Source organism: Periophthalmus magnuspinnatus, chromosome 16 (genome assembly GCF_009829125.3).
Source record: "Periophthalmus magnuspinnatus isolate fPerMag1 chromosome 16, fPerMag1.2.pri, whole genome shotgun sequence".
NCBI classification, from domain to species: Eukaryota; Metazoa; Chordata; class Actinopteri; order Gobiiformes; family Gobiidae; genus Periophthalmus; species Periophthalmus magnuspinnatus.
Genome location: NC_047141.1, coordinates 1,527,463 through 1,548,481, shown reverse-complemented (window position 1 = coordinate 1,548,481; position 21,019 = coordinate 1,527,463). Strand labels below are relative to the sequence as shown.

The 21,019-nt window shown below is 41.1% G+C and overlaps 1 protein-coding gene across 2 annotated transcripts in view; it reads left to right on the top strand.

The window, feature by feature from the left end:
• The window catches only part of ascc3 (activating signal cointegrator 1 complex subunit 3), a 222,178-nt gene that overhangs the window by 19,247 nt on the left and 181,912 nt on the right, over nt 1-21,019 (top strand). For both annotated transcript variants that reach the window (XM_033980435.2, XM_055227922.1), the window contains exon 5: nt 5,619-5,736. In XM_033980435.2, coding sequence (XP_033836326.1) covers nt 5,619-5,736 — 118 coding nt within the window. The remainder of the gene's footprint in view (nt 1-5,618; nt 5,737-21,019) is intronic.

The window sequence follows — 21,019 nt, the reverse complement described above, 5'->3', positions numbered from 1 at the left end:
TTAAAGTGCATATATAGTTTGAAATATGCTGCCATTCAAAAAACATTTGTTCTCGCTTCTCTGCCCTCATCTTTCTAAATTGAATAGGTTCTGTGAGCGGCACCTCAGGCTTGGACAGTTGACTCTGGACCTGTAGCTGTAGCAGGTGTGGAGTTATTACTGTGTTAATGCTTTTGAATGGATGTAGCTGCGAGGACAGAAACTCATCATCGCTCTCCAAGGACACATTTCACCACAGAGTTCATAAAATGGGAACGAAAATCACTTTGAGCAGGTAAAAGCCAAAACTCCGCCAGTGCGTAGTGCGTACTCCCTAACACAGTGTCTATATGGGTTTTGGAGTGATCTAAAAAATAAAATACACTGTTGCCATGGTAGCAATGACCAAATCAAAAGAAAATGTTATACGCTCTGAATGGTCAACAGTCCTCAACATGGCGGCTATAAACGGGAAAATGAAAACCATGAATTGCTAGTACAGGCGATGCCGGTGGTTTCTAAGATTGAGAACTAGAAAAGAATAATTTTGAGTTTGATTTTGCTTTGATGTAATTAGATTGGCCCACCCGCCCCTGTTGCATTCTCATACTTCACCACTAGATGTGCTCTACGTTACTGCTGCCTGATAGTACCCTAACTTTGGCCTGACATAAGAAGATTATGAAGGTACATTTGTTCCAAAAATTTGACCCGTAAATGTTGATTTGTACACTGGCAAATACATTTTTTTATTTTACACTTACAAATTTAATTTTATGCTTACAACTTTGTAATTTTACACTAACAAATCTGAAAATTACACTGTACGTGAGTACATGAGTTTTGAGACATTTGTTGCGCCGAGTTTGCGAGAATCGTAAGTGTAAAATGAAATTTGTGAGTGTAAATATCATAATAATAATAACTTGCCAGTCTACAAATCACCACTTATGCTTTTGTACCTTCATAGAAGATCAGACAGCAAAGGTGAGGCAGCAGGGGCCAGGTGAATGGAGGGGGAGGGGCCAGGTAAGGGGAGAGACTAGTAGATGACAGAAGTGAGACCTGTTCTCCCTTCACCTCCCCTGCACCTGGTCCCGCCCCACTCGCCTCGCCTTTGTCCATTTCTGAATTTTTGGAGATTCCACAGTTAGCTTTTTCCTTCTGTTTTTCTTGTAATGGTTTAAAAGGTGTTTTACATCAAGGAACCACTAAGTGTCTTGCCTAAGCAAAAGACAAAGTTTAAATCTATCAACTGGACAAATTGTTGTACGATTGAAGACGTTTCGCTGCTCATCCAAGCCACAGTTAGCCCCTCCCTTCAGATAGATATAAGGCAGTAGCCACGCAATTTACGCGCACATTTACGAGACAAGCATCCTGCATCATTTGACAAACTTGAGCCGAAAATATCCATCATAAGTAACATACCATGTGAAATAAACTATTGAATGTAGTTTGTGTTAGTTTGGAATTGTATGAATCCATATTTGTGGCGACTTTGCTATCTCTAGGTTAGTGCTAGCTGAACAGCATTTTGTACAGCTGATTGCACAGCTTGCTAGCAGTGGTGCATGGTTTTACAACAATCATGAATTAATCTGAATACCTATAACGTCCTAGGACCTGGCGTCCACACATGTGGACAACACACTTTGGATTGTCTAGGCCACAATGCAATTTTTTCTCTACAAGGGCCTGGTGTCCACATATGAGGACATACTTAGTTTAATAATTATCGTGATAATATGGTTAATCGTGATTATTTTGATCACAATAATTGTGAGTCTGAATTTTAATTTCGTCCCATCCTTCCTGAGATACTGCCCTTTATTTCTTTCAGTTTGGGTGTTGTTTGGTTCTGACTTTGTCCTGGGTTATTTCTGTGGCTAGAGATTTTTTTCATGGTTTTATTTTGCAATATATGAAACCCAATTAAATCTGAGTTGCTTTTATTTTGCCCCTCCCTATCGTTATCAGACTAGTTCTTGTCCAACCCAGCTCTTTTCGTAGGTAATATGGACGTTATATGGCAATTTTACTTCTTTACACCAACAACAGCTATGAGACAATACTTCCCATAATCCCTTATAAATGCAAACCACACAGAACAGAAGCAGCCATGCCCTCCACAACACTGACTTTCTACAAAGCCTCCCACTGTGCAGACGATTGCTTTACCCGGCGACCCCCTTCCAGTCGAAGACCACCTCCATTTTAAATCCAGCTTTGAAAGGAAATGGGGGGAAAAGTCATTGTATTGCTTGTCACTGGTGCAAATTACAGACCTCTTGCTCCACTATTTTCCAATTAAAGAGCCGTGAGTTTATCTGGCTCTGCTCAGACGCCTCTCCTTACAGTGATATTGATGAATGCTGTGTCAGGTTGGTATTATGGCTTTAATTGTGCTTGCGTTTGTGCTTGTTGTGTTGCTGTCATGCGCTAAGTGCCAGGTGGCTGTTCCGAGACTAAAAGCACGGCCAGATTCGGTTTCAGACTGGTGGTAATTAGCAGGTGTTCAACCCAAGTGTGTGTGTGTGTGTGTGTGTGTGTATTCATGAATGAAGCGTGGAAAACTCCTGAACTTTTACTGAATGGCTTTTACATCACAAAATACAGGCGCTCTATTATGGCAACTTGTATATTACTAAGGATTTTACAGTGATAATGAAATATACATTCTCTGAAGACATTTGAGCTGCATTTAAAGTATCTGCAATCATTTGTAACTACTATTAGAGGTATACCGATACTGGTGTTAAATATTGGTGCTGATCATATACTGTATATAATGGTGCCTTGTTTATCATGGGGGTTATGTTCTAAAAATAACCCGTAATGGGCGAAAGTAGTCAGCTTTATTTTTTACAATTATTATATGTTTTAAGACTGTAAAACCCCTCACCACACACTTTATACACTTTTCTCAGACAGGCATTAACATTTTTTCACATTTCTCTCTTGTTTAATTAATTAATAGTGACTCACGTGTATTTCACAGTTCCTCTGACCGTGCCTCGTCCTGGTGCTGCTCCGCTGTTGTGTCGATCCAACATTTATGTACATTTGTCTGAACACATTCTGTACTGTACAAGAGACACGGCACAGAGGAGACTGATGGACAATGGTCTACAGTCCCTTAACCAATCAGGACGCAGAACACAATGCACATTCATACACTGTAAAAAAAAAGAATGCAAAATTGCGCTAAAAAAATCCACAAAACAGCACGGCTGCGAAAGGTGAACCTCGATATAGTGAGGGACAACTGTATATAAATGGGCATTGCTAACCTGTCAGCCGCCGCATTCCAAACAGGAAGTGGATGCACTTCCAGCTCCATCAACTCTATAAAAACTATCTACCTCTCTACCTCTACCTCTCTCTGTAACTGCTGCTGTCAGACTCGTCATTTTGGTTTTAAATGTTCGTATTAACCCGCTCTACATGATCCTGGGGTTTTTATTGTGTCTGTAAATCAACATTTGAACATTAATAACAGACAAATCAGGCTCCTTCTTTCACTGAGGTTTCTTCCACTAAGGCTATCAACAGGTTTGACTGACGCCGTTGCTAAGTGCCTATTCCCTGCTAAGCCAGTAGGGCGGGCAGGAAAGGACGTTACCTTCAACAGCCTCACGTCGGATTGGCTCTTTGGTTGCTATGATACTCACAGTCGGCATTCCAAATATGGAACTCGGCTCCAAATTAGCTCCTAGCCTAGATGAGCTTCATTTGACTTGAGCTGAACGCTGTGGGTGACGTCACGCTCTCTTAGTCCACTTCTTTATACAGACTATGGTGCCGATCCATATCATGGATATATACACACATGGACAAAATTGTTGGTACCCGCTGGTTATTGAAAGAAAAACTCACAATGGTCACAGAAATAACTTGAATCTGACAAAAGTAATAATAAATTAAATTCTATGAAATTTAACAAGTGACAGCCAGACATTGCTTTTCAACCATGGTTCAACAGAATTATTAAAAAAAAATAAACTCCTGAAACAGGCCTGGACAAAAATTATGGTAGTCTTAACTTAATATCTTGTTGCACAACCTTTTGAGGCAATCACTGCAATCAAATGATTCCTGTAACTGTGAATGAGACTTCTGCACCTCTCAGCAGGTATTTTGGCCCACTCCTCATGAACAGAGCTCCAGGTGTCTCAGGTCTCAGGGTGCCTTTTCCAGACAGCATGTTTCAGCTCCAAAGATGCTCAATAGTATTTAGGTCAGGGCTCATAGAAGGCCACTTTAGAATAGTCCAATGTTTTCCTCTTAGCCATTCTTGTGTGTTTTTAGATGTGTGTTTAGGGTCATTGTCCTGTTGCAAGACCCATGCCCTGTGTCAGAGACCAAGTTTTCTGACACTGACCATAATACCTTTCGTATTATCTGTCTCTTTGATTTGTCATCAATTTTCCTCCTGCGGCCACGTCCACGGAGGTTGGCTACAGTCCCATGGATCTTAAATTTCTGAATAATATGTGCAGCTGTAGTCACAGGAACATCAAGCTGATTGAAGATGGTCTTATAGCCTTTACCTTTAACATGCTTGTCTATAATTTTCTTTCTAATCTCCTGAGACAACTCTTTCCTTTGCTTCCTCTGGTCCATGTTGAGTGTGGTACACACCATGTTACCAAACAGCACAGTGACGACCTGTAGCCCTACATATAGGCCCGCTGAAGATTGTAGACACCTATGATGCTAATTAGTGGACACACCTTGGATTAACATGTCCATTTGGTCACATTATTTTCTGTCTTTTCTAGGGGTACCATCATTTTTGTCCAGGCCTGTTTCATGAGTTAATTTTTAAAAAATTATTCTGTTGAAGCATGGTTGAAAAGCAACGTCTGACTTTCATTGGTTAAATTTCATAGAATTTTGATCTATTATTACTTTTGTCAGATTCAAGTTATTTCTGTGACCATTGTGAGTGTTTCTTTCATTAACTGAAGGGTACCAGCAATTTTGTTCACATGTATATCTTGTAGCCCTAGAATACATATTTTTGACCCAACACTTTGAATGAGGTGCTGTTGTTCAGAGCAGGTGGCCCCAGGTGCCCCTCTGTGTGTTTGTGCTCATGCTCTGTGTGTCCACTGACCTCTTCTTCTACAGATATGTTCTGTTATGCCTTATGCCTCTGTGTCTTTGTGCTCGTGCTCTGTGTGACCTCTTCTACAGATTTGCTCAGTGCTACAGTTGTGATGTTATGTTCTATACATTACACCATCAGCTTCTGTTATTATTAGTAATATTATTAATAGTATTAGTAGTATTAAGTAGTATTATTTAAAATGGTGTCTCCTAAACAGGGTTCAGTTCAGTTTGTCTTTCTCCTTTGTTTGAAGTGAACATACCTGAAAGAGCATGTTTCTCTCTCTCTCTCTCTCTCTCTCTGTCTGTCTCTCTCTGTCTTTGTCTGTCTCTCTCTTTGTCTCTCTCCTCCCTCCTTCTATTTCTCCCTTTTCCCCTCTCTCTCTTTGTCTCTCTCCTCTCTCCATCTTTCTTTCTCTGTCTCTTTTTCTCCCTCCCTCTTTTTTGCTCTCTCTGTCTCACCCTCTCTTTGTTTCTCTCCTCCCTTCTTCTCCCTGTCTCTCTCTGTGTCTCTGTCTCTCCAGCTGTTTGAGCTACTGGGTCCAGAGGGGCTGGAGATGATCTTTGTGTTGCTGCAGAAGAGGACCTCCATCGTGGACTCTGTGCTGAACGCTCCCCCAGACCGTGCTCCACACACAGGAGGTAAGGCTGAAGCATACACCCACACACAGGAGGTGAGGCTGAAGCATACACCCACACCTCCCCCCAAAACACATGGATTCATACTGATCAGGAAAAGGAAATGATGACGGGGCTTGGCCATCATCGCAGTACAATAAAGCCCAACCTCAGCCATTTGTTTACCGCAATGACGTCTTAAGAACTCACTCAAATAGAGGTTGGAGATAAAAAAAATAAAATAAAACAAACCTGCAGTGTAATCTTAAAGCGGGCATGTAATTGTGAAGAAAGAGATCGCAGACCAGGTAGAGAGTTGAAAGAAGTTTATCTCATGAAATCAATGAAGTTACAGACAGCAGGCACATGAGTGTGTGAGAGTGTGTGTGTGTGTAACTGTGTGTGTAACTGTGTGTGACTGTGTGTGTGAGAGTGAGAGGGTGAGTATGGTCTCACTGCTGATCCATCACAAAAAAGTATCAAATCACTGTAGGCTGATGGAGTTTGCTGTAAATCCATTCTAATGCTTGTTGCTACTGATATAAGTTTTAAACAATCATGTGATTCTTCCACTGGCTCTTACAATGAGCTATGCAGTAGAATGGATTAGTATGTGAATCAGTGGAAATAGTGGAATTTTGAACACCCGCTAGGATAAGTTCATAATTACTCCTTTGACTTGTCATGTGGTGGTTAGTAATATTGTTGAAGATGATTAAAATCATGTGCGTAGTTTGCAACACCAAAGGATGAGCTAACACAATGGTTTGAGATTTCTCAACCATAATGGCAGCAGTTGCCGCCGCTCTTAAACAAGGCCCCATTCCTTGAACAATGAGAGGCAAGATTTTAGAATAGTACGCCACACGCCCCAACCCATCACTGGAGACGTAAAGATGAAAAGTCATTGTGTAATCCGGTAGACCCAGGGCCGGAGCATTTCCCCTCATCATTACTTTACTCAAAGTTGTAACCCTGTGGTCCACCTCTGTGCCTGGTTAAGAATTATATATGTTAAACATTAAAGGTGCACTGTTTAACTTTACTGGTGTAGGGTCTCCATGGAAACTTACATTTATCTATCGCTATGTAGACAACCAGGGGATGACACCACACCAAGTTCCATTTCGTATTTGTAGAGAGGTCTGTGTAATCCCTCAGTTGTCCAGGTATGATCCATTGTAAATGAAAAATTAAATTCTGTCACTGGATAAAAGTTTTAGAGTGAAGACGTTTGACTGCTCGTCCAAGAAACTGCTTCAGCTCCAGTTTGAACAGAAGCCAACTGAAGCTGGGCCAGAACTGAAGCAGCCTCTTGGAGGAGCAGCACGTCTTCACTCTAAAACTTTTGTTCAGTGACAGAATATCGTTTTTTGTTTGCTGTTTCTGGAGAAGCGACCCAGCTCACAGTAAAAAGGCATTTGTTCAATTATAGTGTTCCCTCATTTATAGTGGAGGTTACGTTCTAAATGTAACCCTCAATGGCGAAATCTGCGATGTAGTCAGCTTTATTTTTTACAATTATTATATTTGTGTTAAGGCTACAGCAAACACACCAGACACTTTATACACTTTTCACAGACAGTCATTAACTTTTTCTCACATTTCTCTCTTGTTAGTATTAATTAATAGTGGCTCACGTGTATTTCACAGTTCCTCTGATCGTGTCTCTTCGTCCTGGCACCGCTCCACTATAGTGTCAATCCAACATTTATGTAAATTTGACTGAACACATCCTGTACTGTACAGGAGACACCGCACGGAGGAGACTGATTAAAAATGGTCTACAGTCCCTTAGCCAATCAGGACGCAGAACACAATGCACGTTCATACACTGCGAAACTGCAAAAGGTGAACAGCGATATAGTGAGGGACAACTGTAAATATTTTTAATAGCATTTTTTTAGGGCTGTCAATGTTAACAAACTGACACATCATCCACAAATTAATGCAACTTAATCACATGGTCTGTTTTGACCAGTCACGCGTGTATGTTTGTCTGGAGACTTTACCTGACAGGAGGACCGGTGTGCTCAGGAGCTGTGCTGATACCATAGACTGTATAAAAAAGTGAACTGAGTGAGTGTCATGTCACCCACAGCGTATTACTCCAGTCAAATGAATCTCATCAAGGCTAGCAGTTATAGACAATTTGGAGGTGAGTTCCATATTTGGAATTCTGACTGCAAGCATAGCAACCAAAGAGCCAATCCAGAGCGAGAAGGTAACGCCATTTCCTGCCTGCACCGCTGGTTGAGCAGGGAATAGCATCACTGTCAATCAAACCTGTTTTCTAACACTACGACATCGGGGAAAGAAGGCGCCTACGTTGTCTGTTATTAATGTTCATATCTTGATTTACAGAACATTTAAGACCAAATTGGTGAGTTGATGGAGCAGGAAGCGCACACATGATCACTTCCTATTTGGAATGCAGTGGCTAGCAGGTTAGCTACATCCATTTAAATCTGTTAAATCATCAGAATCAGAATCAGAATCAGAAGACTTTTATTGCCATAGTCTGTGAACACAGTTCACAAACTAGGAACTTGATACGGTGAAAAAGTGCAACATAAACACACTGAATAAATACAAATACAAATAAGAGCATGCACAAAGTTAAAAAGATATGCTTAAAAAATCAAATGAAATACTTAAAGGGAAAAAATATGTACAATAGCAGCATCAGAACAACAGTGCAAAGTGGCTTATTAAAGTGACCGGTGTTATAAAGTGTCCAGTTTAGTGCAGATATTATAGAGTGTTCATGAGACAAACAGCAGAGGGGAAGAAACTGTTCTTATGGCGAGAGGTTCTGGTCCCAATGGACCGTAGCCTCCTGCCAGAGGGAAGTGGCTCAAATAGTCCATGTCCAGGGTGAGAGGTGTCAGCTGCTATACGGCCTGCTCGCCCCCGAGTCCTGGAGACGTACAGGTCCTGTATAGATGGAAGGCTGCAGCCAATCACCTTCTCAGCAGAGCGCACAATGCGCTGCAGTCTCTGTCTGTCCCTGGCAGTGGCCCCAGCGAACCACACAGTGATGGAGGAGGTGAGGATGGACTCAATGATGGCCGTGTAAAAAAGTCAGTCTATCAGTCTATGGCTGATAGACATGGTTACACATAAAGTCCATCAGTCTGGATGTTTATGAGCACAGAAACGCGGCTCTGCTCTGAGCAGTAAATCAAACCAAAGACGCCGCACAGACAAACCCCGCTCTCTCTGAGGGGGACAAAGGTCACGTGCGAACGCTAAAATGAGTAAAATGGGCCAAATATTTCACCAAACTGTTACAGACAGAACACTGGAAGACGCCAGGCCATAACCATAACAGCCTGCATCTGTCACAGTAAGAACCAGTTATACCTGCAAGCGGCAATGAAGGGCCTTTAACCCCACTAAAGCTGTTGTTTGCACAAGTACAATCACCTGGAACATACGGTCACACTCTCTAAAATTTTTTTGATTTAAATTAAAGTCAGTTGGCCTTTAAATACTACTACTACTACTACTGCTGCTGCTGCTAATAATAATAATAATAATAATAATAATAATAATAATAATAATAATAATAATAATAATAATAATAATAATAATAATAATAGATTTGTGGAATACTTAATTAATTCAAATTAATTAATTATTAAATTTTCAAAAAAAAGTGCTTCACATTAGACAGTTTAATTACATTTAAATAGAATTTAAGAAAACACAATAAATAAAATGCAACATGGATAAATCTAATACCATAGATGAACATTCCAGGCAAGAAAATACTATCTCAACGGCAACAAGGAGATAACAGATCCCTCCCTCATAAAAGTTACACAGTCCATCTTTAACATCCTTTTGCAGCATCATATTGTGTTATTTCTGACTTTCAAACTGACGGAAATTAATTTTGCAGTAGTATTTTTCTTAACAAAGTAAACACGATTCTTCATGTGCATTCAGTTGTTCTGTTTTAAAAGCTCTCATCTCTCTCATCGCTCTCATCTCTGCTCTTTGCCTCCCATAATTACACGCCGGTCCTGCTCTGAGCTGCTAATACACTCTTTTAAGTGAGTTAGTGTACACAGGAGTCACCGCCGTCTGCCATTATCACTGCCATTTCACTGCCAATCCCAAACACGACACGATATCATCCCCGGAGCACAACAAAGCCATCACTTTTGTATCTCTCAAATCGCTCTTACTGTTTGATGGAATAATCAGACCCAATCTTTCACAACATAAGAGGAGCACAGATTACACTGGCTCCCTCTTTGTACCCTGCCTTCTCTCCTCTCTGCTCTGATAAGGACTTGTCATTTCTGTGGGGATGATAGCTGGCTTTGAACAGTCCAATGGGAGAGCAAGAGGCGAGATCTTGTGTCATTCGATACCACAGGTCCAGAGATTTGAGATAATGTCCGTGATTGTTGTTTAATATCTGCGGGGAAAAATAATATGGTGTTTGTAATATCCTCCTTCATAATGAGGTTGTAATGTGTTGGGGGAGTAGCACATAGATGAGTCCATTAATCTAGAAAGGACCTCAGAAGAAGCTGCAGACGATGCTTGGGTTTTGTTAAATCTTACTTCAGATGATAAGGCTGCGGATACAGTGAGATAGTGGTAGTTATTGTGGGTTAATAGCTGTTTGGAGCAATAAGTCAGCTTTTTAATACATACACAGAGACATAAAAAGTGCTATGATAGAACGAGAATGATGAGATGGAATGCTTTTGTGACCACATCTGTTACGAACCCAAATGTACTTCTTAAAGGGCCCATATTACACTGTTTTCTGATCTGTGGTATAACGTTGTTTTCTCATCTAAAACATCACCACTTAACCCTTTAAGGAGTGAGCACATTATAGACCAGTATGGCTCGCTTAGACCTTTATTCTTTTTAGCCATAAAAATCATGTAGTATCAGAATTTTTTCACACACTACCTCTATTTTTCCTTTGACGCATCAAGTAACTGACTGGGAAAATCCCTGCGGCACCTGTGCTCTGATCGGTCATCTTTGAAGGACAATGTTATCACATTACCGTAATGACAATAAAATATTTAAAGAGCCCCATGCCTCTGCTTTGAGATGCCGTTTGAATTTACATGATAGCACAATTGGTGGAAAGTACGCATCCGCGATTGTATCGACGACGATCGCGTCCGCCACTATAGGGCTAACAAACAGGGGCTTTGAGGGGCTGTTTTAAATTTGTATTAAAGTCACTGTAGTTGAGTAGAATCACAATTTATAGAAATACCTTTAATATTTACTATTTGCTATATTTACTAATATAGCACTAACTGCTAAAGAGCCACTTTTAGCATAACAGTGAGTGTTATCTTACTATTACTACGGCCACATTTTGACCAATATGGACTTGTTATACCTCTTTTAAAAGCTCTGAACCCAATCTATTCTGTCATCAATTACAGTACGTCACAATGCATGCACAAGCAAATAATCGCCAGCACCACTTTGCAACTTCAGCCACGTTAGCATCAATTTTTCACGAGTCTGAGCAAACACACAAACTCCCTGAGCGTCCCATGGACCACTGTGAGCGACATCAGACGTGCGTACTGTGGTCATGCGTGCGCACTGTGGTCATGCTGCATCACATCCTTCCAAGTTAAATGGTTTATTAAAAGAATCAAATTACCACATTTACATTTCTGTTACAAGACTTTTAATTAAGTGCTTTAGCCATTTATACGATGAAAATGACAAAAATCTTGCTCATGACCTGTGTAGTATGTTAATGCTATTGGAAGTATAAATATTTAATTTTAACTATGGCAAAACATGAGCTTCCAACCAAACCAAGACAACTGTAAACTCCAATGTTGAAAACACACTTAACATTTTTATGATAAAGCTCTGACTTGTATTATGAGTATAAGCCATTGTGTGAAGCTTTTGCTGTGCACTGAGTGAGATTGTCCTACTGTGTCCGGTAACTCTTTTTTCAGTATATGACACAATCATTTGATTTTTACAACTCATGAACTAGTGACAGTATCAATGACCAATACACACTGAGAGGAATCTGTATCTGCATAGCTGCTCTATTACTGTACATTTATATATCATATCAAAACACAATATATAATGTGTTTTTGTATATACAATATATTCAAAACAAGTGGTATGGGACAAAATAAATATATATTTACAAACCACACACTGCAAACAGTGAACAAACACACACACACTTCAAAATGTAAACAAACACACACTGGAAACTAAAAATACACTGTACATGTGACAGTGTGACAGTCATTCTGTGACAGAGGTTGGAGGATCGAGTCCCACTTGGACCAACTTCTGTCAATGTGTCCTTAGGCAAGACACTTCATCCAAGTGGTGTGTGCGTGATGATTGGTGGTGGTCGGGGGGCATTAGCTAATGCTAATAATTACACATAATACATATCTGACCCACAATTAAGTCAATAGCAGAATAAACCACGCTTACCGATCAGGAACAGCATCCAGTCCATCAAATCATAAGGTCCTTGCTCCTGAGTCCATCGTGAGATCTTCACTCGGTTCCACGAACCGCTACGGGTCCGAGATACCTCTAGTTTAACTTGTACAAACATCCACAGTGTCCTCGGTCGCGTACTTCCTTTGTTTTGTCCGTTTCGTCATGTTTAACAGTGTGTAAAATTACGCAATTACGCGCGGATCTTTGCCCGAGTGCGGGCCGTCGGAACGTTAAGGGTTACAGTACTTAGCATCATTAGCTAGTCTTCACTCCACGTTCTCCACATCGGCTAAGCTAAACACTGGTAGCGGCACATGAGGACGCCTGTCAATGACGTTGATAAGCTGCGCAAATACGTATGTGAATCACATAATTGGCTGGAGCAGCTCGTCACCGGTCACACTCACTGACTCACATTGAAAAATAGCGCAGAATGAATTGTTGTGTGTTTATTTTATTTTCAACTCTGGTTTGATTTTTTTGTGCGCAGCACAGATTTTGCGCGGAGACCGTGTCAGCAGTGCGCAATTGCGCACGCGCGCAGCTTAGAGGGAACAGTGGCTAGCATGCTAATATGTAAACACAAGCACTAAGCTGATATCCTGAGAATTATAAAAACCTCCTAAATATTTCCATAGTTTCATATGTGACAGTCACATGTGATTAGAATAGTTAAAGTGCCTCTTTATGGTCGGCGCCTCATTGCTCAGAGGTTAGAGGTCACTGTTCAGCTGGGAGTCAAACTGTGAGCGTCACACTATGACACAATGTGGTTTTAGTGGTATCGGCTCTCGGTATCGACAGAGCATTGACAAGTACTTGTGCTGGTGCTTTAAATGACCCAAATGATTCTAGTGAAGGTGTTTAGAGTTTAAAAACACGGTAAAGCAATTCCTGCATTACCACATGATGACATCACAGGGTGGAACAAAGTGTTTTCCATTTGAGAGAAGAACGCTGCAGGTTTTGTGTGTTAAACATGAGTAAATGAAACAAAACACAACTCCAGGTCTGTTTGAGATGAGGAAACATTAGAACAGAGATCAGAAAATAGTGTAATATGAGCCCTTTAAATAATAATAATAATTTTAAAAAAAGTATTAATATTCTGAGTACGTCCCATTAGTCACATCTGCACCAGTCCAAATGTCCTCTTTTCATCTCCTATAGTGCAGCATATGGCTCATTTTACTTCCTTTAGCTCAGTTAGCAGCGGTTAGGATCTGTATGTAGCATGAGTAATCCCCTTCTCCACCACTTCAGTTCCAATCCCCCCAAAAGCCCATTACCTATAGATTGGCCTTTCTCTTCAAAGCAATTGTTCATTATTTCTGCCACGTCTTCGCTGCTATCTGCCCCGGCCTTGATAAGGACCATCATGCTTTGGCCTCCCCGGAGACGCTCTTCACCATCTCTCATGAATAAGAGAAATGCCACAGTAATGGACCAAAACAGGTGAACGCTCTGTGACCGTTTATACAGGGTTTTGTTTTTTTGTGTGTGAAATAATCAGCTTTGAGGAATAACTGAAAACATGGACCAAAAATACATATACTAAATACTAATGAGTACCTGTATTATAGTACCATAGACATGTATATGTGAGTACTGTATATATGAGTACTGTACATATTAGTACTGTATATATGAGTACTGTATATGTAAGTACTGTATATTACGCCACATTACGCCAATGCACTGGGCAAGACTGCGCCGTGCTCCGCCCACTCTGCTGTCCTCCACCCACTCTGCTGTCCTCCACCCACTCCACAAACTCCGGCAATCTTTGCCCATTCCGCCATCCTCCGTCCACTCTGCTGTCCTCTGCCCACTCCACCCACTTCCACTGTTCTCCGCCCACTCCGCCGTCCTCCACCCACTCTGCTGTCCTTTGCCCACTCTGCCCACTCTTATTCTGTAAAGCACTTTGAATCACCTTGTGTACGAGTTGTGCTATACAAAAAAACTTGCCTTGCCTGCCGTCCTCCGCCCACTCTGCTGTCCTCCGCCCACTCCGCCATCCTCCGACAAAATGATGGAGTGTCAGATCAGTGTCCATAGTTCAGAACACCCCAAACAGGAAAGAGAAGGTGGACTACATCTGGCTTTACAAAATAAACACTGCTTGTTATTCTCATCAGATACTTCTGATTGGTTCATGCAACAGTTTAATGCCTAATGACCCCTCGAGAAGGAGAAAAATTTTGTAAACTGATGTGACTTGAGCTAAAGAGCGATCTCATTAAACACAGTAGTTATCTGCTCCTGTTTTAGAATAAATAGTTATATTGGTTGGAAATAAGGACTTTTGTTTCACTCTCTGGATGTTCTTCTTGAGTTCCTCGGGGCTCGTAGCTCTGCGCAGCCAAACGCATCCAGTGAGCGAGTGTCTGCGCCTCTGTTACGATCCGAGTGGATCAAACATTTTAAAGAGGACACAGGAGTTACGAAAAGTCAAATAGTTAATTTTAAGTTAATTTTAATTTACTTTAAAATGCCCAAAACTTCCTCCCGTGCCCAAAACAAAGTAACAGTAGAAAGATGGACCTGATGAGCCAAACAGATCAAAAGGACGTGGGACCGTGCCAACCTTGTGCGGCCTTCACCGAACAGCAGTCAGAGCCATGGAGCGCCCACAACGAGCACGCACCCCAGGTGTGTAGGGCGAGACAGCGCACACTGAGTGCGAGCAAGAATGCAAGAGAGCGTGCCATGGATAGGCAGCCTATTTATACTGCAACCAGTCACACCCAAAACAAGCATAAATGTAAAGTGCATGTAAGATAATGGAGCAAACGGGCGCCAGCATGTAACAGCCTCAGACAGAGATGATTCAGTGGTGTAGTGAAGTGGAGCTGCATGATACTGTAACCTGCTAGATGTTGCACTCTAAATAGGAAGTGATCATGGGCGCCCTTACGGCTCCATCGACTCTGGCTCCAGTTCACTTTCTGTGTAAAAACTGTGTCCCCTCTCTCTGTATCTGCTGCTGTGAGACTCATCATTTTGGCTCTTTTGACTCATCATTTGGTTCATATTAACCCGTTCTACACGATCCTGGGGTTTTTATTTCACTATTGTGTCTGTAAATCAAGATATGAACAGATAAATCAGGGGCCTTCTGTCCCTGAAGTTGCTCCCGCTTGTGTTAGCAACAGGTTTGAGTGACAGCAGTGCTAAGCTGCTGAGGACCATTACCTTTAACATCCTGGCTGTGGATTGGCTCTTTGGTCACTATGATACTCGTGATCAGAATTCCAAATATGGAACTCTGCTCCAAATTAGCCGCTATAACTGTTAGCCTCGATGAGCTTCATTTGGAGCTGAACGCTGTGGGTGACGTCACACTCACTTAGTCCACTTCTTTACACAGTCTGTGAGTGAGAGAGGAAATGCAAAACAGTGAAACGTCTTTACTCTATAATTTAAATGTAATTCTGTGTTAAAGTATTCTGTAACATTTTCTTTTCTTCCCATCACTGAAAATGAGGCAATGTTTCCCAAGCAGCCTGAGGTGCTTCACGTAATTTCAGGTTTAGAAGAAAGTGAGACATTAATTTGAAACTCACCAAATGGGTTGAAAAATAATTTTAGTTTCTTGCAAATAATATTTCTGCTTTTTGAAATACTAGACAAATTGAAATAGAAGTTTGAATGGTTGAATCAAATCAGAAGGTTGCATTTATTCCGATAAGAGAGTGCAAACAGCTGTCCTCTGTGTGGAAAATATACAACTCATGTTTTAGCGGCAATTTTAGTCACAAAAGGGTAGGTGGTTTCCATGAGGATGTTCATACTTTGCCTGAATGTTCCACAGTTGGTATTGAACTTGTCTCTGTGGAGGCAAGCTTGCATGGCTCTACCAGGCATAGTTACAGGGCAGATCTGTGGAGAAGCAAGTCATTCATTCATTCATTCATTCATTCATTCACGGTATTAATTGCAAGAAGCACTGGGATTAGATTTGAGATTTATGTTTTGACAATAAGATTCTATTCAGGGAGGGCATCTGACACACACAGGGAGAGCATCTGACACACACAGGGAGGGCATCTGACACACACAGGGAGGGCATCCGATACACACAGGGAGGGCATCCGATACACACAGGGAGGGCATCCGATACACACAGGGACGGCATCTGACACATGGTTAGACGTTTTTAATCAGAGTAAGATAGTTTGTTTGTGATAATACTTATCATCTTTTTGACTTCTCTAATTGCTTCCATTCAAATTGCAATTTCGATTTGATTGCGATTAACGTTTTCCCACTATATCTTAATATACAGTGGTCCCTCGTTTATCGCAAGGGTTACGTTCTAAAAATAACCTGCAATAGGCGAAATCCGCAAAGTAGTGAGCTTTATTTTTTATAATTATGTTATATATGTTTTAAGTCTGTAAAACCCCTCACCACACACTTTATACACTTTTCTCAGACAGACATTAACATTTTCTCACATCTCTCTCTTGTTTAAACACTCTCAAAGTTCAAACCTTCGTATATTATATTCCCCTTCCTTGATGTTCTCTTTAAATGTGTTGTTCTCGTGTCTCTGCTCCAGTGGTATCCACAGAGGCGCCTCTCTGTGCAGAGAAACACTGAAGTCCAAAGCATTTCAGAAATTTGTTGGTGCAGGACATTTCATTGACATGTGAGTTTTGTCTGGGAGAAAACTTATACAGCACTTCAGAGTCACACTACAATCCAACATTTATGTAAATGTGACCCTAATATATTGTTCTCTTCAGTCTCTTGAGGCTGTGGTTTGGCGGGTTACAGTTAGATTTAATATGATGTATTTTCTTGCTGTCTTCTTTGCTTAAATAGACCAACAGGGCAGTTACAGCTCGTCTTTATTCAAAAAATTATCTTATCTCATCTTGTGCACGCTGTGTGCGTTCACTTTTCATCGGTGTGCTCCTCAGATGTGCTGTGCCGCAACAATAAGTAGGAACCAATATTATTATGAAGAAAGTAATGTATCCAACATAATATAATAAATAATATTAATTGTTGATAAAATAAGTACAAAGTAATAAACAAAATACTAATGACCCAAATAAATGTTAACACGTACAATAATATACGTCAAATAAATCAAAGGTTACATACATTTGTCTGAACACATTCTGTACTGTACAGGAGACACGGCACGGAGGAGACTGATGGACAATGGTCTACAGTCCAACAGCCAATCAGGACAAAGAACACAATGCACGTTCATAACACACACACACACACACACACACACACACAAAAAGCATACCAAATTGTACAAAAAAAATAAATAAATAAAAAATCACAAAACACCAAGCCTGCGAAAGATGAACCACGATATAGTGAGGGACAACTGTACTTCATATTATTTCCAGCCTCCACCCTCCAAAAAAGTGACATAGCCTGCACATCTCACATATCTGGATATCACATGTATTTAGGGCTGCACAATCCAATACTGGTATCAGATATCGGCTACCAAATATCGTTTCAGTTGATATCCTGGTTAGACATATACACTGATCTAATAAGATGCAGTTACCGGCCCAGAAAGCCTCATTATGTTTGAATTTTGATTTTTTTTTATTCATACAAAGTTGTTCCATTGTTACTTGAGAGATCATAGCAGTTACATAATACATTTTGATCATTTTTGTCTGATTTTATTCCAGTTTTAAGTAAATTAATGTTTTTTTCCGTCTCTGCCCTGGTATCAGTTGATCAGCAGACACTTAAACCGTATCGAAATCAATATCAGAACTGAAAAAGCTGCATCCCCACGTTTTACAACTATCCTGACTAAATATATTTTGTGTTCTTGCAAGGAATTTGTGTGTTTTTCCCCATACTCAAACCAGCGCTGTCACTATGGGTTCAATTTGCAATAATTATGAGACACATAAAATTCAAATTACTTGCGAAAACGAGGATGCAAAACCAAACTTTTCAAAACACGCATAATTTACAGATGTCTATGCAGATTGTGTTCAGCTTCAGGGCTCAGTGTAAAACATAACGGCTAAATAAATCAGCCGTTTGACAAGTCTGATCGATTAAATGTTCCGAAATGCTTTTGTTTAATTATATCTATAACAGTTACTTAATCTCCACACACATGTTTCCCTATAGCGTTCCCTAAACAAACACCACCTCCTTCCGATCCTCATCTGATGCCGTTTCATTGTGCCAAAGTTTTGATCTTCGTTGACAGCTTTTGAGATTAGCGTTTCCATGGAGACGGGCGCAGATTCAGGAGGGGTTAAAAAGTCTGATTAAATTTCTCGCTATTTCCATGGCATCGGGAGGGGCAGGATTTAGAGGGAACGCCTGTCTCTCGCTGATTAGCTGTTTAAATTGAAGTTTTGGCTCATACCTGTTTATCTCAAATGGCGAGTCCGCTGCACAGTTTAGTGGGGCTGCGCTGAGCTAAGATCGAAAAAGTTTGGGGAGATTTTAGACAATATATTTATTTATGGTTTTAAAGGAGCTGTACTGGATTTTTACTGTCTTAAAAGTAAACAAACTACAAACTGATAGTCACATTTCAGATTTAAACTACAGGGTTAGCAGTTTTATGCAGAATAAGTCCTCAAAGAGACACAGGGAGGGCATCTGACACACGGGGAGAGGGCATCTGACACATACAGGGAGGGCATCTGACACACACACACCCACACACACACACACACAGAGGGAGGGCATCTGACACACAGGGTCAGCAGCTTCAAGATCTGCACCAGATTTTTAAGGTCTTAAAAGGTCAAAAAACTGGGTTACAGGAGCTCACAGTTACAGTTGGTGGTTGTTTATCCTCTGATCTGAAGGTTGGTGGTTCGAATCCAGCTCCCACAGATGAATGCTGTTGTGTCATTGGGCAAGACACTTAACCCACCTCTCCCCCAGTGTGTGTGTACAGTGGTGGATGAAGGTGTGTGTGACTGGGTGAGTGTTTCCTTCATGCAAAGCGCTTTTGAAGGCGTTGGGAGTGGAGGTGTTCATGTCCCACCAGGAGAAGGCCCCAGGGAAGATGGACCGGCCGTCTTCCCTGGGGCCAGAGGGACTGTGTCTCTCAGCTGGCCTGGGAAAGCCTTGGCATCCCGAAGCAGGATCTGGGGTGAGGAAAGTCTGGGAGTTCCTGGCGCCCACTAGGCACGGGATGATATTGAAATTTTGTGTGAGGATTATCATGACCAAAGTTGTTATGGATATGAATAATTATAACTTAAACAGAGTATACAGAGGTTCCTGGTTTATTTCAGGGGTTACGTTCTAAAAATAACCCACAATAGGCGAAATCCGCAAAGTAGTCAGCTTTATTTTTACAATTATTAATATGTTTTGCAGCTGTAAAACCCCTCACCACACACTTTGTACACTTTTCTCAGACAGACATTAACATTTTCCCACATTTCTTTCTTGTTTAAACACTCTCAAAGTTCAAACCTTTGTATATTATATCCTTCCTTCTCGATGATCTCTTTAAATGTGTGGTTCCCGTGCCTCTGCTCCAGCAGTAGAGGCACCTCTCCGTGCAGAGAAACACTTAAGTCCAAAGTGTTTCAATATTTTGTGTTTTGTCGAGGAGAAACCTTAGGAACATACAGCACTTCAGAGTCACACTGTGATCCAACATTTATGTAAATTTGTCTGAACACATTCTGTACTGTACAGGAGACACGGCACGGAGGAGACTGATGGACAATGGTCTACAGTCCAACAGCCAATCAAGACGCAGAACACAATGCACGTTCATACACTGTAAAAAAAAAAGCATGCAAAATTGCCCAAAAAAAGAATAAATCTGCGAAACAGCGAGACTACAAACGGTGAACTGCGATATAGCGAGGGACCACTGTATCATGAATAAGTTGGGCCGTCAACTGAAATTTGGGGACCTGGGGCAATAAGCTTCACATGGCCCCCAAGTAATAAAAATTAATAGGAAGAGGGTCCAATTCTGGGACCCGGACAACAGACCCCCCCCCCCCTCCCCTTGACTCGCCCGTGGATATGTTTTTTTTGGCATATTCTGATGATGTAATGGCCATTATCTTTGTTGACGGCATGTTCCTGTAGCTTTAATGCAGCCCCATCCACTGTCTCCTATAGATCTCCTCTTCTTCACCTCTTTTCTTTACATTAACTCTAAATGAGGGGAACGCTATAGTCTGAAGCACAAGTTTGAGTGGTGTTGTCTTTGAGGAGTTGTGTCCCCTGCTGAGACTGCCCCCTGTGGGACACTGACAGCTCTGCGCTCTGTCCAGGTAGAAAGGGACCCCCCATGGCGTGTTTGTGCTAATGCTGCTGTCTGGGTCATTAAGCACAGTCCTTCTTCAACGCTCTACTGTAAGTGTATGTGTGGGAGAGAAGACGATACAAGTCTGAAGGAAGTTTGTCTGCTGCTACACATTTATAATAACCACTATTTTAAATAAAGTACACCAAGTTTATCATCTATCTGAATGGTAATTGGTAAACGGGCACATTTTTATATAGCGCTGTCAACATAAATATCATTGGTTGAGTGGTCAGAGCTACTGACCCACAGGTTGACAGTGCAATTCCAGTTCCCACAGATGAATGTTGATGTTGTGTGCTTGGGCAAGACACTTAACGCACCTCGCCCCCAGTGTGTGTGTGAATGTGTGAGTGGTTCCTTGATCTAAAGTGCTTTGAGCCTTGACGTTTTGCCAACTTATTTTTTTTCCTTCTATAATTCCTAAAATATAGTTTTAGAAATACCTCTACACTGTTGCCCAGAAATAATTTTGAACTTGAATCAAAACCAGATATTTAAATATTTGGAGCTACAATG